At 39.1% G+C, this 23439-nt stretch overlaps 1 protein-coding gene and 1 long non-coding RNA gene across 4 annotated transcripts in view; one reads left to right on the top strand and one right to left on the bottom strand.

Moving 5' to 3' along the window:
- si:dkey-247m21.3 (5-hydroxytryptamine receptor 4) overlaps nucleotides 1-17286 on the top strand; it is a 68324-nt gene extending 51038 nt beyond the window's left edge. Inside the window, exon 7 of the mRNA XM_031298195.2 lies at nucleotides 14799-17286. Within this exon, the coding sequence (XP_031154055.1) occupies nucleotides 14799-14868 (70 nt within the window). The 3' untranslated portion in view covers nucleotides 14869-17286. The remainder of the gene's footprint in view (nucleotides 1-14798) is intronic.
- Nucleotides 623-21893, bottom strand: LOC118494654. Of its 3 annotated transcripts, none has more exons than XR_004896784.1 (3): nucleotides 21783-21893; nucleotides 15738-15875; nucleotides 623-957 (listed from the first exon to the last, which is right to left on the bottom strand). It is a non-coding gene; the product is annotated as an uncharacterized LOC118494654 (long non-coding RNA). The 3 variants fall into 3 exon arrangements; XR_004896786.1 differs by lacking the exon at nucleotides 21783-21893 and adding an exon at nucleotides 18656-18732; XR_004896785.1 differs by lacking the exon at nucleotides 623-957 and adding an exon at nucleotides 15502-15606.
- Between the last annotated feature and the right edge of the window lie 1546 nt (nucleotides 21894-23439).

Here is a 23439-nt window from a genome sequence, read left to right on the forward strand (position 1 = left end):
TCATATTTAATCACTTATGAGGTCAAAAGGAGCAAGGTTACCTCCCCTTTCTCTGCTTTGCCCGCCCAGAGAATTTGGCCCACCCATAAGAGAGAGACATCATGGCTTTCAAATGAGCAAAGTGGCAGTTGGTCAAGGCCACACCCCCACTCTCCACCTTGCCCCCCCTCCTCCTCAATAGCTACAGACACAGAAATGGCACATACTAAGGAAAGCTCATTGTGGGACTGGCTCTAGTGGCTGTAATTCTGCACCAAGGCTGAATTTCTGGAAAGAGACTTCAGATACAGTATTAGGGGACCACTAAGGTCTATATAAAAGAGACTTCAGATACAGTATTAGGGGACCACTAAGGTCTATATAAAAACATCCAAAGAGCACCATGTCATAGGACCTTTAATGGCACTCCTATGACTTCACAGAATGCACCAATAGTCCTGACAAGCCACTTGAAAAGGCCACATGATGTTCAGTAATATTCAATCAAGCAAGTTTGAACTGTGCAAATTAAGTTCATTTTCTTGTACAAAACTTTGGTAAACTTTGGAAAATAGTTCAGGTGCTGGTATATGCACAGTTTGTAGTTGATGGAGTTAAGAAAAAAGTATAAAAAGCACAGGAACAAGCTTTGAGGAATTTATTCAAATAATTAATAATTTGCCACGAGTCACAAGTTAGGTTTAATGATTGGGCACAATTTCACCCGTCAAAAGAACATAATGTTAAAAAATGCAAATAACAGCCAAATGAGATTGTCTTTCATTTTAATGCACACATACACATGCTAACACGCAGACATACAGCATCCAAAATAGAAGCAGCATCTCACTATCGGGTAGTCCATCTGTGAGCAGGAAGTGAGGCGCTTTAACTTCAGTGGGATCGGGGGGGGGGGGGATTCGGCTCCAATACTCCGTAAAATGAAATCATTTTCATTCATCTCTAACAAAACAAGCTCTGTTTGGAGAAAGGAAGGGATTTTCTTTGTTTTCTTTTAAAACCAATGCTTGCTATATCATAGGAGTCTGCATTGACACACAGACACAGCACTGAGGCTGAGTAACATGGACAAAATTAATATTGCAGCAGTATATTGAAGAACCATGTTAAATTAATAAACTGAACTGCATAGCCCTATAACATATGATTAAAAAATGTCTACTAATAATAGTCTCTCATTTGTGTTCCCCCTTTGTGAATTTTCTTTTGATTTAATAATACCAGTCTTTTAGCATAGTGACATAACTGAAAGATTAGCTGTAGATACTGAGGTCCAGATTTAGAGGAAAGAACACTCTATTTAACCTGAAAGACCAAATCAGAGAGTCAACATTGAGCATTGCCAGCAAGATAATAAAAATAACAAATGATGATTTTTTTATTTTTTTATTATTATTTTCTAATTTTTTATTAGACCTTCCAGGAGATTGTGCCAGGTCATTGCATGAAATTATGTTTTTGTTCAGAACCGCTCCCGCTGCATCATTCACAGCAAAATAGCAGAAACATGAAAGGCAGAACATTTTCTGTCCTAGAAACCCAGCTCATGCCCATGAAGGGGCTGCAGGACACCAGTCTGGATTCATGCTAAAGTATGCTGGTTTGTGGTTCGGACGGTCAGTCAGTGTTTTCAAAGGGGAGTTTGTGCAACAAATTCAATGTTTAAGGCATTTTTTGGCCATCTGAATAACATTACATACTGTATGTATGTTCATTTGTCACTATGTGGTCAGTATTTTACATTCCCTGAGAAGCAAAGACACTCCAGTGGAGTGTCTCCGGTTTCTCAGACATTTGTTCAATGTTAAAAGGAGGAATGAGTGTGTGTGTGTGTGTGTGTGTGTGTGTGTGTGTGTGTGTGTGTGTGTATATGTCTGTACTGTGTGAATGCTCAGTCAATCCAATCAATTTGTATTTGTTTTGGTGCACTGTCTATTTATGAGCTGACGGTCTGTTGTACCCCTTGATGTTTTCATTCGGTTTGGTCTCAGGAAGAGTATCTTCAATTTGGAATCATTTGAGTTTTTGGAAACAAACTGTCTCTGAAATGAGGGCAGCAGATATCCATTTACCACCCCGAGAAAAACTAAATTTCAGGGAGACTTCATAGAAGTTTGTAGAATAGAGTACAAGTCAAAATATGGGTCTTGATGTATAATTAATATGGCCGTGTGTCCACAACCATCAACCCATCAAAACAAAAACAAATCAAACTACTGTAACATATGGCAGGGTGCTCCATGGATATCAAGAATGGTTCTGCTTCCTGCCTCTGCTTTGTTTTGAGGACCACATGTTTAGGTGCTCCTACATTATAAAAACTGGATCCAGCATACTTGGAATGTATGTCCTAAGTTGTATTCTTCGAGTCCTAGTTGACCTGTCCAACATCTTTGTTGTACTGGAAACTCTGAAGTCCTTACTGGCCCAGATTCCAAGGAGTCTTTATGAATTCACACTGCCAATTAGCCGATAAATTTCCCTCGAGTGCTGGAGCTGTCCAAGCAATGCTTCAGTCTGTACTTGTCGTTCTATTTATGTGTGCATGGACACACAACTATTGAAGAGTGTGTAAAGACAGATGTAAAATATTATTAATTTTAATAAAAGTATTTTGCACTTTATCAGTTTATCCGTGACTCCTTGTGTTCAGACTGAAGTTTCCAAAAGTACAATATCCCGATGTATGGTAATGTTAAGTATAGGCTACACAGTTTGTAATAATGGGCTAAAACATGTGAAACCTACAGTAAGTAAGTAAGTAAGTAAGTAAGTAAAATGTATTCATAAAGCACCTTTCACAGACATAAGTGACAGTGCTTTACAGGGGTATAACACAAGAAACACAATACAGAGTGAGTAGTACGGTCTCTTTGGGGACAAAGAAGTAGTTTGCTTCGAAAGAGCAAAACTAGCTCCTCCAGTAATATCTTCAGTGTTCCTGTGGGATAACACACCTTATCTTCCCTTCCCATCCCTCCTCACTACTTCAGCTCCCAAAGCCAGGAGATAAGAGTGAAATCTGATTATTTAATGTCCCCGAAAGATATTAGCGCTAAATTAAAAGAACACAAACCGTATCTGTATCTGTTGTCTATCTGTTTTGAGGTCACATTACAGAGCAGATGACAGGACAGCAATGTTGTTTTGCGACTGAGAAGGAGATAGGGAATTTTAGCTATTAAAGTGGTGTAGCAAGGCTGCAAGCAGCGAATGTAACTGAGATGTTAGAGTCTAGAGCACACATGTCAAACTCAAGGCTCACAGGCCAAATCCGGCCCCTCACAGATTTTGATCTGGCCTGCATTGCATAGTGAGAAGACTATACGAGACATGCAATAATATAGTCAAAGATATTTAACTTTTTGGATTAAATAAAAGCATGTCAATAAACCCGTACACGTCTGGCCCTTGATGTGATTCTCATTTTCCAGTGTGGCCCTTAGTGAAACTGAGTTTGACACCCCTGGTCTAGAGGCAAAGATTGATTAGATTATGTTCCTTGTACATATGTATTATTTCTTAGTATGGTCATTAGGCTTTTATTTTTAAATACTCTTGAAGCATGCATGAATCCTAAACATGGACAGGTACTAAATGCAGCTTTGACACAATTACAAAAAATGTGGTTCTCATTAAAAAACAAATACCTAAAGATTTATAAAATTCCTGTTTAACTTAAAATGAAGGACTTGCCTCTTTTAATTTAAAGCATATGAAGCATCATGTTGTTGTTTTTAAATCCATTTAAAAGAAAATACCGTTTCCTCAACTCCTGTTGACAACACACAGGAGTTGAGGAAATGGCCAAAATACACAAATGACTGCATAAACAACAAATAAAGCAATAAATATAGTTTCAAAAACCTCATCTGAAATGCCTGCTAAACCCCCCTCTTTCCTCTAAAAGAACTAAAATCCCTTTAAAATCAGATAAAGGAGTTCAAAATTTCTCCTTTCCCACGTTTTTTTCCCAAAACATGCAGCATTTTGATGCCTGTTTTGATCTAATGCTTCAATTTGTCAGACTGGAATTCAGCCACAGATCAAACTAAACTGACGGATAAGAGCAAATCTGGCAGCATAAAGGCGCCAGATGCTGTTGTAAAGAGTAAGCTGAATACATGACCCTGTGCTGGGCTGTTTTTAACTTGGCTTTTTTTCTAAAGAGGTGCTTCTCAGGAAATATGGCATGTTTCAAGTGAAAGATCTTGAGTTGAAGAAATTATAATTAATAGAACACCCTAAAAGTATTTAAAAGTTATTGGATGGCACTGAAAGTACAGGAGATTTGCGTTGAACCAGCCACAGTTTTTTCACTTTTTGTCAAAACGTACAACAGCAGAGCAGCTGGTGTATCCGTTTATGACACAGCCAAGCAAACATTGTTTTAATAAGGAAGTCTGTCAATAATGATTGAAACTGAGATCTGATTTCATGCTGCACATGGCGCGAGTCATTTCCCACACAACAGCAGACAGTGAAGTTGGTTATCTTGGAGGTGTGAAGCAAATAACAGCTCACTGTGCTATCACTCCCATCACTGCATCACTCCCTGCAATATTTCAAAATCAGCCGAAATGACCATGTCTTGTTTTGTAAACACATTTTTAAAGAGCGTATATACTAAGCCCTGTGACAAATACATTGTGTTTATTGTGGCTGTTTCACAATAAGAGCCAGTTGAATGCTTTTAACGTAAAGCAGTAGCAATAGGAACTGTTTGGTGTGAATTAGCAGTAACTTAATCCAGCTCTGACACTACTGTGAGACAGTGAACAGTTAACTGAGGGGGGCGCCTTTTGTGCCCCCATGTTGAATAAAACGCCGCAAAAATGCCCTCTTAGATGGTAGATTAAACATGTTAAGTTCCCCCTAGGGTGCCCTTAAATGGAGAAAACATGATAAAAGTGCCATCTAAGTCACCGCCCAGTAGAGAAAACGTGAAGAAGTGCCATATAGACTGCCCTACATGCTAGAAAACTTTCTGCGCGCTGGTGCCCTTTTTATTTATTTTGGCCCCTGCCCCTCAGACAGCCTGACAGAGATGTTCACAAGTCATTTTTTGGAAGTCCAAGTCGAGTCTCAAGTCTTTGAGGGGCAAGTTCAAGTCAAGTCTCAAGTCTCTGGTCATCTGATCTGTCCCTAACACTGTATTGTTAAATCTTATGAATTCAAAGCATGTCCTGTAGCTACCATCCGTACAGTACAGTATCAAAATCAGTTGTAGGATAACTTCATGGGGTCTACTTAACACATCCCTCTAGCCCTCTGACCTGGTGAAATATTAACCTAAGTCTGTCACATCATATGGATACAACTATAAAGATACAATGTGCCTGTTCCCAGCATTAGCACAACACTTTGCGATGGTTAGCTTACTTGTGACAATATATGCTAAATGTAACGTCTCTTTCACTCCCTTGACGAGTCCCGAAGCACAAGTCCGAGTCAAGTCTGAAGTCTTTTGGGTCGAGTCCAAGTCAAGTCTGAGGTCAGCTGTTTGTGCGACTTAAGTGCGACTCGAGTCCAAGTCTCAGACTCGAGTCCCCATCTCTGCAGCCTGAGTCTGTGTAGGCTGATATCAATGAGATCAAACAGTAAAACTGGATTACACACATTATTCATGCATCATTTCCTGTGAATCATGTGTGATTGAAGGCAATTTGAATCCAGGGTGGGAGTGGCAGACTCCACCACTCAGCCTAAATTAAAAGAGCTTTTTAGAGAGGTTATTACTGAATGTAAATACATGAAATGGCTATTGCTAAAAAAAAAATAGAAACTATAAATAGTATCAAAAATGGGGTTTTGTCATGTTCTTAAATCTGCCTTAATAAATCTTAAACAGCTCTGCTGTCCTTACCCTGCTGCTTATGCTGTAGTGTCAGTTTAGAAACAAACATATTTGGAGATTTCCATTAGAGAAAATACCATTTCACTGTTTCAGGTTTTTATTTTTATCATAATTGACAGCTGACACAGCCTCACAAAACGTTTCACTGCCCTCAAACTAAAGGAAATGATGGAAGATGACATGTATTGCAAGAAAATTCCCCTCTCACATTTTCCTTTTTCCACCCAAATTGCACAGTGAAAAAGCAGAAAGCTAGACAGATTAGAGGAGACACAAGGGGAAGCTCTGGTGGGGGGTTAACCACTAAACCATCTCTGGACAAGCATTAGCCCTGCGGTTTCTTCATAAAAGTGATGTTATAAGATTAGAATTAACATGTCGGAAAATTCCCATACTCTCTTCCTCCTCCCCCCTCATTACTTTTTACTCAGGGAATGTTCTGTCATGGGGGGGGGGGGGGGGTAGCAGTTTACATTTTTGAAGGCTACAGGTGAAACCTGTCTAATTAAAGTTACACTGCTTGTGGTTAAAAGCTACTGCACTGAAAGTCAGAGGGAAGATATGTGCAAGTATACAGTATATGCATATATATTTAACGTGTATGTGTTATCATTGAATATATGTAGTCAAAACATCTGCTTCAGGCCTTCAGGATCAATTTTAAAGCTATAATGCGTAGTTTCTGCCACCCCCATGTGGAATTCTAAGTAATGACAACAAAACTGGACGCGTCCACATGATATAAGCCTTACGTGACCGCGCACCGCGCCCGCCCGCGCTTAAGCCACGCAGTTGCTAGTAGCCAAGGAGGACACGGAGGATTAAAAAAACATGATGGCCTCTTCAGAAAAAGTAACTATCTTATCTAGAGTTTCAGCGTGGGAAAGTCACCGGACGACACAATCTTCTGAACATAGCCATACTGACAAATACAGAGAGAGTTGTGTGGAGCTGATAGTCTTAATTAGCTTTGTAACAACTCATTTGGCAATGGCTTGAATGTAACGGACATCCATTAATATCAAAAAGTTACGCACTAAAGCTTTAAGGATAACTTTTTCGTGTTTTATTTTGAAAAATACCATATATGTAAGTTCAGCAAAGTGAACTGTGACTTAACTAAATGTGAATTCATTTGGGGTGATAAGAAGTATAACTAACATATTTGCTCTATTAAACCTACAAAATAGTATTTTTCTGCCGCTAAGGGTCTCTCAATCAAAATATTGGATGTAAACACAGACTTTTGATGACCTCGTGAAGTGGCGTGGGATTATGGGAGTTGTAGTTTTCATTCTTAAACACAATTGCCGATTAAATTATATCTGTTCACATTTGGGTTTATCCATTACAGTTTTAACCACGTTACGTTTATTAATGTTTATTAACCTTTATTCATGTCATTCTGATAAAATAGCTGCAGTTTCCCCCACATAATTACGTTTTTTCTTGATTGGATTTGTATTGGTACTTGACCAGTTAGGGAGCAAGCAAGCTAACATTAGCCAGCAGCTAAAACCACGATATCACAATACATTTCAGGTCAGTGTCACTTTTTGGATGTTTTCAGCACTGGGGTGGGGGTTTAATCTAACGTTAGTCAACACTGCTGAGAGACTGGGGCTGGCCGCCGAGTAGCTTTGTTGCTGGCCTAGCCTCGGCCCCGGACATACTCGGCGGTCGAGTATCAACTACATCCATGGGATATCTTTTACTTCCAATGGCTGCCGGAATTCTCTTCACCTTTTTCTTAACTTAATTAGTCGTTTTGGTGCCTAAACTTAACCTTTGTTGCCGCATGACAGTCACCATTTGTCGATCAAACTTAACTGTAAAGAAGATCGCTAAACGCGAAAGGGGGGAGGATTTCATCGGCCTGCTGTAAAATGTGGTGCTGTAAGTTAATAATATTGGCTGGCTGCTGGCTAACTGTGGATGGGTCGTGTCCCCGGGGCTGTTGTCCGCTCTCATCACGACTGAAGTCCCTTAGCACCAGGATGGGATAGCTGACTGAATTAGCATTAGATTAGTCGTCTATCTATACAGCTAACGTTAACGTTAGCTGGCGGACATAATCGAGGATTAGCCCAGTGCTGTTTAACGTTTCCTTGGTCAAAACAATTATACTTAAAATAACTTCATGAGCGTGTTGAATGATGTTGTAACCTTATAACGTTCCCCACCAAGCATTAGCATGAGCTACTTAGCACATAATGTTAAGTGATCGATATTGAAATGTATCATCAAATTATGTCTCCGCTGTATTACTGTGTTGTAAGTGGCACGTGATCAATGACAAAATGATGCTGTGTGGCAGAAAGTAAGCTTTATTACGGTTGCCGATTATTATTCTTTCTGTGACATTGTATGATTTACAATTACTCTCGAACGTATCATCTGGGTTCCCGTGTTTTGAGGGACGTTAGAGTAACTAGAGGGGTCAGACGTTTTATGATGCCGCTGACAGGTGACTAAATGAAACGTGCCGTGTCATTAAAATAAAATAAACAGATTTCACTGGGTTTAAACATTGTTGAAAACATTTGGGATAGTGTTAAGTAGACAACTCAACAAAATATGTTGTTTTTATACTTTTTAGTGCAGAAATGCTACATATTGTACCTTTAAGCGATTATTATTATTATTATTATTATTATTATTATTATTATTATTATATTACTGTTTTGGTCAACTGTACATGTGAATTTAAATGTGAGTCAATCTTAAACCTACATTGTGTAATTTTTTTAGTTGATTCTTAGCAAAAACCCCTTTGTTCTTTCACAAATATATGCTCATTCATGTGTAATTACTTCCACCAACTAATCAAAGTATTCTCGTAAGCGTAGAATCTGCCATTTAGAATCATTCAGAATACATACGAGCGAGTCGCTGGAATGACGGCCGGCACGTTGCGCCTCCATCTTTAAAATACATTAGCCAAAGAGGGACATGCCTCCGCCTTTCGCCCTTTTACACTCAGTGGCACCCCGCACCTTGGCGAATGCCAGGGGGAGATTACTCGCCAGGGAAGCGAAAAAGAGAATTAAAACGACAACGCGACAGGCAAAGCAACAAGACCAAAGTTAATATTGGAGTGTCTAGAACAGCTGCGTGTAAACGATGGAGATACTAAGAGCTAATTTCGGGTTCGGCCACGGTAGCAGTTAAAATGCGATCGGAATGGGAGGGGCTAGAAAGTAATATTCAGTTGGTTGTCATATACAATTTCACCGCTAGATGGGAGAAATTCTTACACAATGTAGCTTTAAGCTACAGGATGAAACTCAATCCAAAATGCCCCCCAGATGTTAAGGAAAGCATTCATTTAATTATGCTAAATGTAAGCATGAATGAATTAATGTGGTTTTGATCTTCATCCCTACAAAGTAGGGTAATGTAGTTTTCCCATAATGCCGTGCAGGGTCAAATCTCTGGGTCAGCAGGGTTTTGTTTAGCCTCATAAAATGAGAAAACACTACATAGCTTTGCAGGAGGTTCTATTCGAGGATTTCTGCATGACAATCTAATTAAAATAAATGCACTAAAGCCCAAATCTCCCTCAAGGCAGTAAGGAGAGCTGCGGCTGGCAGAAGTTTGTTGTTGACTAGAATTTACTCTTTGCAGTGGTGTCAGGATCTCGATCTTGCCTGATAATTGACAGATTCAGACTTTTTCTTCAGTATTAGAGTCATCTAGGTGATTGTTGTCTGCACAGTGAACAGGAACTGCTAGTAGCCAAAGCAGCATCACTTTCCATTATGCAGATGTGCCAGAATGTAAACAAACACCACAGAGGTGTACTTAGTAAGTGAGTTCAATATTCAGACATTCAGCCACGTTTATTCTCAGTAACTTTTCATCCGTTTTCACCAGATTAGTTGTGCATGTGCAGTGTGGAATAAAGCTGATGTTGCAGGGGTGTTGTTGACACAAGACAGGCAACTGACAAGCTGAAGTTAGGGACCTTCTCAAAAGTGCAAGCTAATGGGCCGAAGAAGCTTATATTTTCATATCGTTTTGTTGGCAGCTAAATATGAAGAGAGTAAATGACAATTGAATGCAGAACAGAACAATTTCCAACAACGCCCAGTATAATCTGAATATTATCAGATATTTTTGGGACACAAACAGATACAGAGAGTAGCTTTGCATTACACCCCTAATTTATACTTATTTAAGGATACTTAGGCATTTCTCATATCCCATTTCAGTAACTGCTCATACACTGCATTCTTTTTTAGGGTGCGTGCATAAAGGCTTGATTATATTCCGGAACGGACTCACACACGGACAGCTGCAGACACCACGGACGTATTATAGTAGCGCTGTTTATTCATTCTGCTTGGTTAGGGTTAGTTGTCCACATTCCAAACATGCACAGTAGATCGCTATGCTACCACTTGTAGCGGAGTGGCTGCGGGGACATGTCTGAACAAGTCAGCGCGGTCACAATAAAATTGGCGGTGCGCTGATGACCACATTTACATTCCGCATACCCCAGCGGGCCGCTCGTAGACAGTAACATTTCAGCTTAACATCCGTCCACAGATTTAAAAAAAAAAACAGCCTTTAGGTAAACTCTGGCCCATGAACAGTTATGTTTGTTGATTTGCTCTGTTCTTGTTATATGTTCTTGTTCATTTACCCAATAAATGCATAATAAATTGCTATAACACCAGGACATTGACATGTAACTTGATCATGCAAACACGTAAAACAAAAGTGAAAATAAAGTTGAAATGCCAAACTGTATCCTAAATATCTGTGAATGAGCTATGGCAAAAAAGAATTAGGTGTAAAATATCTGAAAAATCGGGGCTGGTTTGATGCACTGTGTGCAGTTTACGTAAAACGGGCAGGCTTTGTGGGTAATGAAGTTCTAATTGACAAAATGTTGGGTACTGCAGTTTTCATAAGATGAACAAACAAAGGAAAGGTTGACAGAAAACACTACAATCTACTGCAATTCAAGCAACACCTTATGTATCTGCATTCCTCTGCAAAGGACTTCAATGATGTGATTTTTCAACCTTCCTAAAACATTGGCTACTACTGTTATGTTTTATAGAAAACGTAGTGCTGCCCAGGGTTACTTTGTTTTTCATCACAAGAATGAAACATTTTTATTGAACGCATCTGTCATATTTAGCTTCAGCGTCTTTGCTCAAACCACTCAGTAAAGGTCAAGGAAAGACTGTGGTCTTGGTTGAGTATTTAAAGTCAACTTAAGTTAACTTCAACTTGCATCTTTAATCATGGTGACTATTCACTACAGATTTTTTTTCTGACCTTAAGCGAGAGTTTTGGTATCCTAATCCAAACCATGCCTGGGATGCAGGACTGTAACCCTGGTCTCTGATGACACATTCTTGTGCTTTTTACACCCAACCATCCACCCTAAGCAACACTTCCTGCATTGGAACAAGATGTTGCTGCCATTACATTTCCTCCAAAACATATTTGCCAATGCAAATTAGTGGTGTATAAATGTAATTTGTAGGGAACAGCGTTACATTTTCATGGGGAGGATTTGAACCTCAGACTCTTATTCCATGTTTGTTGGTAACCTGGATGTTTCCCTGAATTTCTGATATTGATCCATGGGTGTCAAAGACACCACACTGCTGGAAAGTTACCTTGACATTACTCTCTATTCTCTTAGTGGAAAGCTCAACTTAAAAACTTTTTTTTTAAATGTCCATGCATATTCCCCAAAATAGCATTTGGCACAAAATTGCTGTTTATGACAAATTTTAAAGTTACTGTATGTAGAATTTCTACGCGATTATAGCATGGCATTCATTTTTGTTTGTAGAAAAGGCAAGAACTTCAGCCACTGGTCGGAAGAACAATAATTTTAGCTGGTGTCAAGTTGCTCTTTAGATGTGGCGGGACTACAGAGTGTATTCGTAGTGACACGATAAGGCATCACAGAGCGTGTGTGCTAAACTAACTGGCAAAATACTTTTGTAGCTTGCTTTTTTGTAATCTGTACAATCTGCTGACAAACATCTTATCTTCAGTAAAAGGCCAGTATTAGCCGGATATATTTAAGCCCTATTCGCATGGGACTGGTATTACCAGGGGACCTCATGTGATTTAGAAATGTCCACGAAATTCCCCATGTCCCCAGGAAATACTAGTCTTAAGTTTCTACAGGAAAAAAATATATGTGATTACTGTATTTTTGTCACAATATCTAGTACTATCTAGTAGCATTTGGGGTACTTAGAAACCCTAAATCTGTCAAGGCTGTAAAACCACCAGAACATCATGCACAAACATTCATTAGATTATAAACAAATACATTTTGCTGCTGTTTTCTTGAGCTCAGTCAACAGACTAATGACAACAGCAGACACTAAATCACTAAATATTTTCATTTTTGTTAAGTTAAGTACTAAGAATTATTACTTTAAATAAACTGTCACCACAAAAACAAATGCTAAAATGTCCTTTTTGCCTTTTTTAAACTATTACTGCTTGTATGCTTTTTTCCCCGTCTCCCTCCTCTTCCTCCCTGTTCGCAGAGGACTTTGCTCCCTACTTTGAGAAGAATGTCGACAGTAGTTCCCAGTCATTATTTACTCATTTCCCATGCCTTCTCTCTCTCCCTAACTCTTCTCTGCTTATTTCTGCCAGCAGAGCTATGAAACGCGTTAAGGTCAAAAGTCTTAAGCTTAACTTTTCCTCCACTTTTTCTTACAATACCAATTAGTTGTTTTTTTTAATTATCTTTTGTTTTAATTGCATTTATTTTATTCTTATTGTGCCAATCCATGTGATGGCAGATTTTATAGTAGTATTATGAGGCTTAAAGTGTCCCAATCTCTACTATATAACGAGATAATTACAGAGTGAAAATACATTGAATGGCTGCTACTGAAAAAAATGGAGTTCAATTCCATGAAAATCTTAAAAGGTCCCATTTTGTGTTATATTTTTTTTTATATTTTGTGTAACATATCCGATAATCTCACATAAATGTCGTTTGGACCAAAGTGGCCCGGCTGTTTGAACTGGATCCATATCTAAATACTTTACTACTTACTATTAAGTGTTTGGCGAAATCCAGAGATATGTATTAATAGATCTCCCATTTTTTGGAGGGATTGGTTGGAAAAGGGAATTGTCACACTGGGGGATCTGTATCTTGGTGGCATATTGAAATCCTTTGAGGATGTGGTATAGCAATTTGGAATCCCTAGGTCTCAGTTTTTTAGATATTTGCAACTTCGCCATCTGTTAGTGGGGATTTTTGGTTCTTCAGCCCCGAAGGCACCAGAATGTTTAGATAAAGTGTTGTTGATATAAGGAAAAGGTAATGAGACTGCTGGGTATTATTCTATGTTTATGAAGAACCTGGGGGATGGAGCCGGGACAGCCCTCAAAAAGACATGGGAAATGGATCTGAGTATTACACTGGATGATGAGGAGTGGGACAGAATCTGTAGGAATATTAAAACTATGTCATGCGATAGGAGTGTGCCCCTCATTCAGTTCAAGATTATGTATCGCTTCTATTGGACTCCCTCCAGATTGTTTAGAATTGGTCTTAAAGACACACCAAATTGTTGGAAATTTAAGACAGAGGACGGCCAATTACTTCAAGTCCTATGGTCCTGTGAAAAGGTCCAGGAAGTTTGGATACATGGAATTGGTCCAGGTTGCGAATTGTATGTTGTTAAAAAAATATATAAATTGTTAAATCACAGAAAAAAGGTCCCATATTGTAAAAAATTTGATATCATGTCTTTTTTTAAATATGAAGCAGGTTGAGGTGCTATATATATATATATATATATATATATATATATACTGTGAAAGTATCAAAAGGCTAAATCCACAGAGAAATGTGCACAGTCTGTATTCAGAAATGGTGCCTTTCAACGAGCCGCCAAGATTTCCGTGGGGTTGTGATCTCACAACTATACCATATGTTGGTATAAAGTGGCGCTACAGTGCAGTTACAGTCATTCTTAATTCGGAAACGCTGACCAAACAGAGCAGACTGGACTTTTTCGGGAGTGGGTTTAAAGAGACAGGCACTGAAACGGAGCGTTTCAGGCAGAGGGTGAATACAGGTATATCAGACAGACTGTATGAGAAAAAAAGAAGTGATTTCTTTTAACAATAAAGCATGTTAACATGTTCTAGTAGAAACCCCAAATACAAGTATGAACCTAAAAATGAGCATAACATGCAAGGGGGTAAGCGTCTCCTCACAACCCGAACCTCCTATGGTGCCATTTTAATGCTACAAAGCGATCACCCCCCGTTAGCATCCCATTGACTGCCATTCATTTTGGCGCCACTTTGACAGCGAATAACTTTACATCTGAAGCTTTTAAAGACTTTATTTGTCCGTTGTGTATTTCTAAAGAAACACGACAATGTATAAAGGGCTCCATTACCTTGTACCTCATGTTATGGCTCCGTAGCAGACTTTTTTGTAAAAATAGGCTAACGATTGTGTCATAACCACGGGACTTACTGTCACATAGTAGAGGATTTACCGTATAGTACAGGAGAAGCTCGCAGGCAGTTTTGACTTACATTAGCTGTTTAAGTTTAATTACTAATGTTAACTAGCATTTTAGTTAGCAATAATTAGCCTGTGCCTATGTTATCTCCTTACATATACCTACGTTCTCTCGTCTCTGCAAGATTGGGAATGATTGAGATTTCTCTTGGCACAGCTACCAGAAGACTTCCAACTTTCAGACAGGTTGCTCACGTCACATCTACGTCGTCTCTCTCAGTTGGAGGCTGCGCAGTAACGCTCGGCGCTCACCGGAAAAGTGCTTCTAATGGCCTTCACTGGTCTCCGTCCAGAGCAACGGGATCTGTTGGTCCATTCTTATATACTGTCTATGATAACATGGGACCTTGGGCTCCATTAAAGTTTGCTAAAAAAAAATCTCTGTCTCTTTTTCAGATTGTCCCTTCTGCCAAACCGGAGCTACAGCGACAACGGGCAGACTATACTGGCCAACGAGCAGTACTAGGACGCTCTTGGACAACTATGAGGATGTCCTTGACAGAGCTGTGACATCATCAGCTGATGTGAGGGACCTTTGAGTTAGTTTCGAGACGAAGACTTCATGGCCTCTTTCATTTCAACAGCCAAATGTTAACTGACCTGTTTATGAGAAGGTTGTCTCACCTGGAAATTTACTCTTTGATCTAGCATCAACAAGTTTGTTGATGCTGTTCAGGGTTAGAGGCATCAGACAAGTGCAGAAAGTCAGATCTGACTCTTGAGGAACAAATGAGGCATATTGGTGCAGAACTAAAATACTAGTTGTAGAGTACTTGCGTCCATGGACTGAAACACATTGTCAATGTGTTTCCAGGTTCTAGCTCTAAAACGTGAAGAACTGTTCTTCTCAGTCGAACAACTGGATCACCGGAGGTGAAGATCGAGTCAGCGGTCCAGTGCCACAGATTTCAGAAAACTAAAGCAGACTACAAGCCAAACTCTGGCCAACATGAGGGCTGGAGTACGAGGCCTCTTATGCTTTCAACCTCTACGATGACATCCCATCATAGTTATAAGCAGAGCTAACTGCCAGCTGGTCACACAGGTGACTGCAGGTCTCGTTAGATTAAAGTTCAGTTAATTGTACAGAAGTTTGTATTCTTGTCTTTTACCAGCATCGACAGCACTCTGAAACTGCTGAATGTAATGTCAAAAGTGGACGTTTTTATTCTTACCCTTCATTTTAAATTCCATTTTGAAATAGCTGCAAAAAAAACACGAAAGGCCGAGGGTAATTTTGTGATGAAATACAGCATCATAAAAACGGTTTGTTGAACATTGTGATGAAACACTTGCCTAAACCTTTCATGGCACATCAAATATTGTTGCACTTACCTCTGTGGGTTGAAAGGTTGTGTGATGTGTTGCATCTCTGTCCACACCTAACAGTGATGTTGTGTTGGTTTGGTAGTGAAGCTCTCCATCATTGCAGCAAGGTGGAAAGCTCAATGGCCAGTGTTGAAATCACTCTTCCTGCAAGGGGCGACATTGAGACATGTGTAGGAATTGACTCTTGACTTTTTTGTAAATGAATAACACATGGTTTTAAAGCACTGACAGTGCATATGCATCCAAACAGACATACTGCCACAAATGTATCACAACAAGTACAAGTTTGAGGAATCAAAAAAAAAAAATGTTTGGTCTGATTAAACATTTGTGAAATGAGCACAATTTCTTTAAATTTACATATCAGCTCATTAGAATATACCGCCCCCCATCTGAGTAACTCCACCACGACTTGAGAACTACCTTTGCAAAGATGCGCCTTTTGTCTCTCGCAAGCCAATCAGATCAGACTGGGCTTTTTGGGAGGGGGTTTACAGAGACAGGCGCTAAAACGGAGCATTTTAGACAGAGGGTGATTACAGTTAAATTAAGACAGACAGTTTGAGAAAAAGAATGTGTTTTTTGAACTTTAAAGCATGTAAACATGTTCTAGGACTATTAAAAACCCAAAATACAAGTATGAACCTAAAAATGAGAATAATATGGGACCTTTAAATGCAGATAATGGCAAATAATATGAATATTTTCCTCATTAGACTTGATAAGCATATTCAGGCCAAGGTGAATATTAAGGTCTGATTTCACTCAAATGATGCATTAGAGACTTCATCCATGTGTTGGATGGTTGATGGTTGGACTGTGTTTTAAAGTGCCATTAAGTGATTTTTTCACTAGAGATCAAAATTCACTCTTGTTAAGCTTTGATTTGGTCTGTATTTTCTTTACCAGCCATTCGTTTTGGCTCCGTTTTTGGCTCTCTCTATGCCCTTTTTTTGGGGGCATTAAGCATATTCTCAGCATGTATGAGCTAGTTTGCTTGCATCAGCCTCCTACAGGCCTGTGAGAGCCAGGGCTCGGAAAAAACAAAATTATTAAAAAGTGGCCAAAAGCAAATAAATAAGCAAATAAATACAGCTAAAATCAGTATAGAGCTTCAGAGTTGGCTGTTTTTCTTAGTGGGGTTTGCAGCACTAGTGAGCCATTTCAGTTAAAGATAGATTCAAAAGTGCCTCTCTTACACAGGATTTAACTCTCCTCCAATGTTTGATGCTCAGTTTACATATCTGAACTCCATCTGTCTCTCTCTGTCTGCCTATCACAACACGTTCAGGAGATTGACACACAGAGGTGTGATACCATCTCAGCCGCCCTCTGTCATCATTATTTTCATTTAAATTTCTTTATGCATCTCCGCCTCAGAAAACAAAGGTTAACTCATCATCTCTCCTTTTTATTTTCAATGCACAACCTAGCTTCAAAGATGACGAGCTGAATGAATGTCTTGTTACATTGTGACAACTTTTAATAGCTCACTGTGCCCTGTATTTCATCTTTATTGTGCGCAATCGAGATGACGAATAAACAGAGAATTTGACAATGATTTGGTGTAAATTGATTAATGTCAGCTCTTTAAAATGTGGCAAGTCTTTTGAACCATGCAAATTTATCCAAATCCTGACACAAGTTCAGAGTTGGTAGAGTAGTGTTATGGCTCTTTAAACCTGCGTGAATGTATTTATTTATTTATTACGAAACATTCTGCATCGTACATGTATAGTGGAGCTCTACAACAGTCTTAATTCTTGATTCTTGTTTTATGGCGCCTAAAGCTCCCCAAAAAAAACTATTTTAAAAGCAGCAGCATCTTTTTTCACATACAATACAGTTAAAATACTTTGTAAGTATTGAATTCTTTGTGAACAGTGGCTTCCTTCTACAGGAGATAGTGGGCATGCTTTGTCTGAGGGTAGCCTTAGTCTTTAACTGCATGTGTCTCGGTCGGTGGTTGGCTTAACACGTCGATAAATTTGCACATAAGTCCTTCCCTACAGATGTATAATATCATGACCCGCAAAATTCACTTTGAGACGCCCTGGAGAGGGAATCACTGCCCAGCATCAGTCAAATGTGGTAATTAATCAAATCTCACCAACTGATTATTTTTAAGCAAATACATTTCCCCCCATTTAAGGCAGGTGGACAACCATTTTAGCCTTTGCACACCTTCTGTTGATCTGAGCATCAAGCACAGACTAATATTAGGCTATTACCTGAAATGGGCCTGAAATGCATTTTAACAAGTCTTTATTACTGTTGGCGGTGGCAGGCTTATTTGGTAACAGCAAACACAATTATTCCCAATCATTCCCTCCGCTGCTGAAAACAATCTTTGAGCTGATTTCCTCGTTTAATTGATGCTGCTGGCCATTAACCAATCAGTGTAAACCCAGAGGAGGAATTCATTATTATGTGAGGTCTCTCAAAACTGACTGACTCAAACACAATCTCCCTGGGCTTACATACTATCGAAATTAAATAAAAATAAAAAAATACATCATGAAGATCTCAAGGCTTCTCATTGCACAAATTAGTCATGTTAGTTTTTGTAGGCCTACCTGTGTGAATCCAGCATCATCTGCTTTTCTAACATAACAATAAAGAAAATGTTGCTCCCGGATTTAAAATGTGATTTTTTTTTTTTAATAAACTTTAATTTAGCTCTTATCTCATGTGGATGTAAGAGGTCAGCCTCAACACAAAGCAGTAACCCTGAGCCAGGTTCAGGATGGCTCCCATACAAAAGGTCAGGGAAGCACCTGTGAGCTGCTCTTCATTAGAGGTGGGTCAGTAAACCAGGCGTACATTTTCTAGACCAACCAGCTAGTCCCTATCCCTGAAGTCTTCTCTCTTGTAAAACCCCAAAATACGGTTTGAAAACACTTTCGATAAAGCATAAATTTCACCTTTGTGTTGCTTGTCCAATTTCTAGTGCTGTCGGTGTCTTCTTCACCTCATTGTGGTGCGCCAAGCCGTAATGGCCTCATTACTCCCCCCCCTGAGGCCAGAGAGCCCAAAACACCCACTGGTACTTGACAGGAATTGAGAACTATAGTTGTAGTGTGTGGCCACAAGGGGCAACAACGAGCACATTCTACACGCGAATACAAACTTTGACACTAGGCACATATTTGGTGGAATATAATGTTTTAGTGTTTAAGTGTTTATTTTTCAGCTTTAAAAGAGAAAAGCCTTAAAAGGATGGAGACTAACTGATTGGTTTGGCAAATGTGGATTGAGCACTGAGACCCACAATTTGCTTGTGTAACCATCCTGTATGAAGTAGGCTACGCCTGTATGTGAATAATGTATCACACAGTACTGACATTAAGTGGGTTAACAATGTGTGTGTTCAGTTGTCAGACTGCAGAGATAAAAGAAAGCAGCAGCAGTTTCTGTAATGTTACATCCTACCTGTTTATCTCCTCACTACCACTAGATGTAGCTACAATACTAGCCACTAAAATAGTTTTTTGCTGTTGAACTCCTCCACGGGTGCGTTCAGGTTGATGTGTTATATTGTGGAGATGCTTTTTCCACACTACACAGTTTGACATGGCACAGTAGAAAAAGCACAGCTGTAAATAATAAAATGATTGATGACTGAATTCCATTTAGCTGCTTCAGTTTCAGGGTCCTTGTGTTGCGCATGCTGGCTCACTGTCAAGACTTACTGGGGCACACGAATAGAACAGAGCCACTGTTAATGTAATCAGTAACACCTGTGCTTTTCCTACATTTTGAGAAAAGCCTATTTAAGGCCAACTTGGACATGTTACATTTGTGCAACACATTATGCCTGTTATGTACAATTATGTACAAAACCTAAACTGTCATGAACTGTTTTACTTTTTTTGTAGCATTGTTTTATAATTTCTCCAGGTTTTATTGCAGATTTGTTTTTACTATTTTCACACCTAATCATTTTACTGTTAAAAACTTTGAAGGTTGTCCACTCAAAAAAAGAGAGATGGCAAACAGCCTTTTTAAAAAAAAAGTACTTCTTAAGTAGTTACTTAAATGTAACTGGCACAGGTGCAATCAATGAGCAATCAAGTGAATTGATTAGAAAGAGGAACTTCTACAGCTGCACGTTAAAATAGAAAGAAAGGACGAAAGAAAGAGAGTTTACGATATTTTCGTTTAGTGTTTTCAGATTTTCTTTTTTTACGCAGTTTATTGAAGCTGTTCATTGCTGATAAGCTGTTAAAAAACATTTGGCTTTAGCCCAACACTTCCTGAGCTATACAGTAAGAGGGTTGAATCAGAGAAACCAACCTATTTTTTTTGTCTGTGAAACCAAATAACCTTGTTTTTAGTTACAATTTGAGATGTTAATCAGCAGACAGCAAACATTACCATTTCTTCGTGCTGACTGTCATTTTTCAAGAAAAACATAATTATTACCCTGTCATCACATAATAACTGCATCTTCCTAGAACACTGCACAGGCCTAGGTTGCAAGCATGGACAAACTTTTGCACAATCATCATTAAATTGGTCCAGTTCTGAGAAAGATGACAAGTATATTTTAAAGAGCCTGTGAGTTTTATATAGGTCTACCTAACCTCACTCAAGCACTTAAACCAAGTATATAACTTTCTTAGAGTTGGTCAACGTTAAGTCAAGCTGTGTGTGTGACTTTTCCTGTGTTACAGCTAAATTGTTCTTAATCATTTACGTTCCTAAACAGACACGTCAAGGGGTCAATGGTTAAACTATTGTGCTATTATTCAGTGTCTGCTGAAGGACCCTTGTAATCCTTGAGAAATGATGGGGGAGAAGAGAAGGTTAATTGGTAGCATGCATGTCAAGGGGTTATCAGGAAGTAACTTTGGGTTTCAAAAGTCCTATCTGTGGTTGGAGAAGGTCTGTCAAATTCAGCTGTCATGTTTTCACGGGTTGTTTTCCTAATAGCTCAACTTGCTACATCCAAAGATACTTGAAATATGTACTATCTGAAATGTGAAAATGTAATGCTTTAACCCTTTGCCACTCTGATGGCCTGACCAGCTTTTTGTCTTTCTGTGGCTGTAGCAGGAGACAGAGTGACGATATTGCTAAGGAACCTATTGGTACCAACCTGTCATGCTAGTGTAGCGGGTGCGTACTCTCTCTCTCTCTCTTACGTTGTGTTGTGTTACAGACGAAACCGTCACTCTTCGTTGGCTATCACAGCCGTTTATTCTGGTAAATAGCAGAATAGTGTCTCACAATCACATTCGTCACTATAAAGAGCTCCAGTTAGCATGAAACAGGCTACTGCAGACTAGTGATAGTGTGTAAGAATTTACCCTAAAGTCTGCAGAATAGCACCAATAGATGACGTTCATGTTACAGAAAAAGCCTGTCTCATATGGAAACTACTAGCCAAATGAAAAGTTACCTTTTAATGGCAAGTGGAGTTATTAACTCCGCTATACTAGCATGTCTGGAAGGGGGCTAAATAACGCTCCAAAGTTAGGCAAAATTTTGGCGAGGGAAAAACTTGCATGACCATTTTGAAAGGAGTCCCTTGACCTTTCACCTCAAGATATCTGAAGGAAAATGGGTTCTATGTAGCCACGACTATTCCCTTTACAGGCCCACTTCATGCTAACCCTCAGTGGCGGCGCCAGAGATGTTCTTTTGCTGGTGCTTTGGGGTTGCTGGACGTTTCAGTGAGGGTGCTCTGAAATTTTGAGTTTCCCTTGACACAAATAGGCTAACGTTACACACACTCGCGCAGATGCCCACCCACCTCCGCCGCGGTTTACTAAGCGAGCGAACGAGAGAGATTGATTTAAAGTTGCCAATACAACAGCACCATAGAACTCTGATTAGCCCACCAAACATATTTCAAATACCAGCCAACAAGCTGGGTTCAAACAATCATTACTGCAGCTCTCATACAGTGGCTCAGAAGATTAATGCAGCAGGCCAAATACACCACCCAAGTTTTCACACTTGCACGTATGGTCAAAATAATGTAGTCATATCTGTAGTGACTTAATATATCTAAATTCTTGGTTTGCCACTCACTGAGTCACTCACTCTACGACCCGGAGGTCCGTGTTTACCCGCCGGTAAATCTCCACTGGATGACTCGCTTCCAAAGGGTTGAAAATCCGCAACTTTCCCTCTTTAGCGTTTAGCTAAGCACAGCGGAATTGCAACACTAAACAACACTGGCTTGGCCATGTCATCCTCCCCAGCTCCACCGTCTTATCAAAAATCGTCATGTCCAGTTTCAAAAAAACAAGATGGCGACAGCCATACTGCCAAACTTGAGGCTTCAAAACAGCATTTCACTAACCAATGGGTGACGTCACTGACTCTACGTCCTCTATTTTTAAAGTCTATGGAATTAACCAGTTCTCAACTCCATCTCGAATCTGAAAATCTGTATTTCCCAGCCTCAAGCCCATTGGTTCCTCCTAAAGACACAAGTCTTTAAAAACAAGTCAGGAATTTAAAGTTAGCATTTTTAAAATAGGCTAAATAATTCCCTGAAACAGCTGGGCACTGTAGTTTTTAGCAAATCTTACTCAGACAGCAGGAAACTGCATTTACTAGAGACTATTTTGTGTTTTAGTGAGTATTTCTGGCAGCAGGACTAAATGTTGCATTGACTCAAAGTAAACTACAGGGCCCATGTTTATCATTATGAAAACACATGTCACCCAGTTTAACAGTGGGGCTCATTTCTGTGTTTTTATTTTTAACTCTATCAGGCCTTGGATACACATACAATACTTGTTGTAATTGTATGAGATTTGTTAAAAATTAGAACACTAAAGAATATCACCAGACATCCAGTTTAAAAGAAATGTGAGATAGTGAAGTTTGATAATCCTCGGCTTATGCTGTCCATTTGGTGCCTCATCGGGCATCCACCATAAAACTCACCAGGAGGCTGAGGGTCAAACTGTGATACGATGATTAATGGTCAATTAATCATCTTTAAACTTTGTTATTATGATCAAGATGCATTTAGCATTAAGCATTCCTTGCCCTTGCATATGGTGGCCGAGACAGTTCAACACAAATACAAACGCTACAACACAAAATCTAGCAGATTTTTTTTACTATTTTAACACCTAACCATTTTACTGTTAAAACTTTGAAGGTTGTCCACTCAAAAGAAAAAGATGGCAAACAGCCTTTAAAAAAAGTGTATTATTAGTGTACCAATTATTTACACATAAGGGCAAACAGTTCAGTCCTCAGGTGTTCATCTCTGCTTACAGATTCCTGGTTTCAGGTCACTTAAATGTAACTGGCACAGGTGCAATCAATAAGCAATCAAGTGAAGTGATTAGAAAGAGGAACTTCTACAGCTGCACGTTAAAATAGAAAGAAAGAATGAAAGAATTTTCGTTTAGTGTTTTCAGATTTTCTTTTTTTATGCCTATTATTGAAGCTGTTCATTGCTGATAAGCTGTTAAAAACATTTGGCTTTAGCCCAAAACATCCTGAGTTATACAGTAAGAGGGTTGAATCACAGAAACCAACCTATTTTTTTTTTTTTTTTTGTCTATGAAACCAAATAACCTTGTTTTTAGTAACAATTTGATATTTACCTGGTTAATCAGCAAACATTACCATTTATTCATGATGACTGTCATTTTTCAAGAAAAACATAATTATTACTCTAAGTCATCACATAATAACTGCATCTTCCTGGAACACTGCACAGGCCTAGGTTGCA

This window comes from Sander lucioperca, chromosome 1, assembly GCF_008315115.2.
Source record: "Sander lucioperca isolate FBNREF2018 chromosome 1, SLUC_FBN_1.2, whole genome shotgun sequence".
Lineage (NCBI taxonomy): Eukaryota > Metazoa > Chordata > Actinopteri > Perciformes > Percidae > Sander > Sander lucioperca.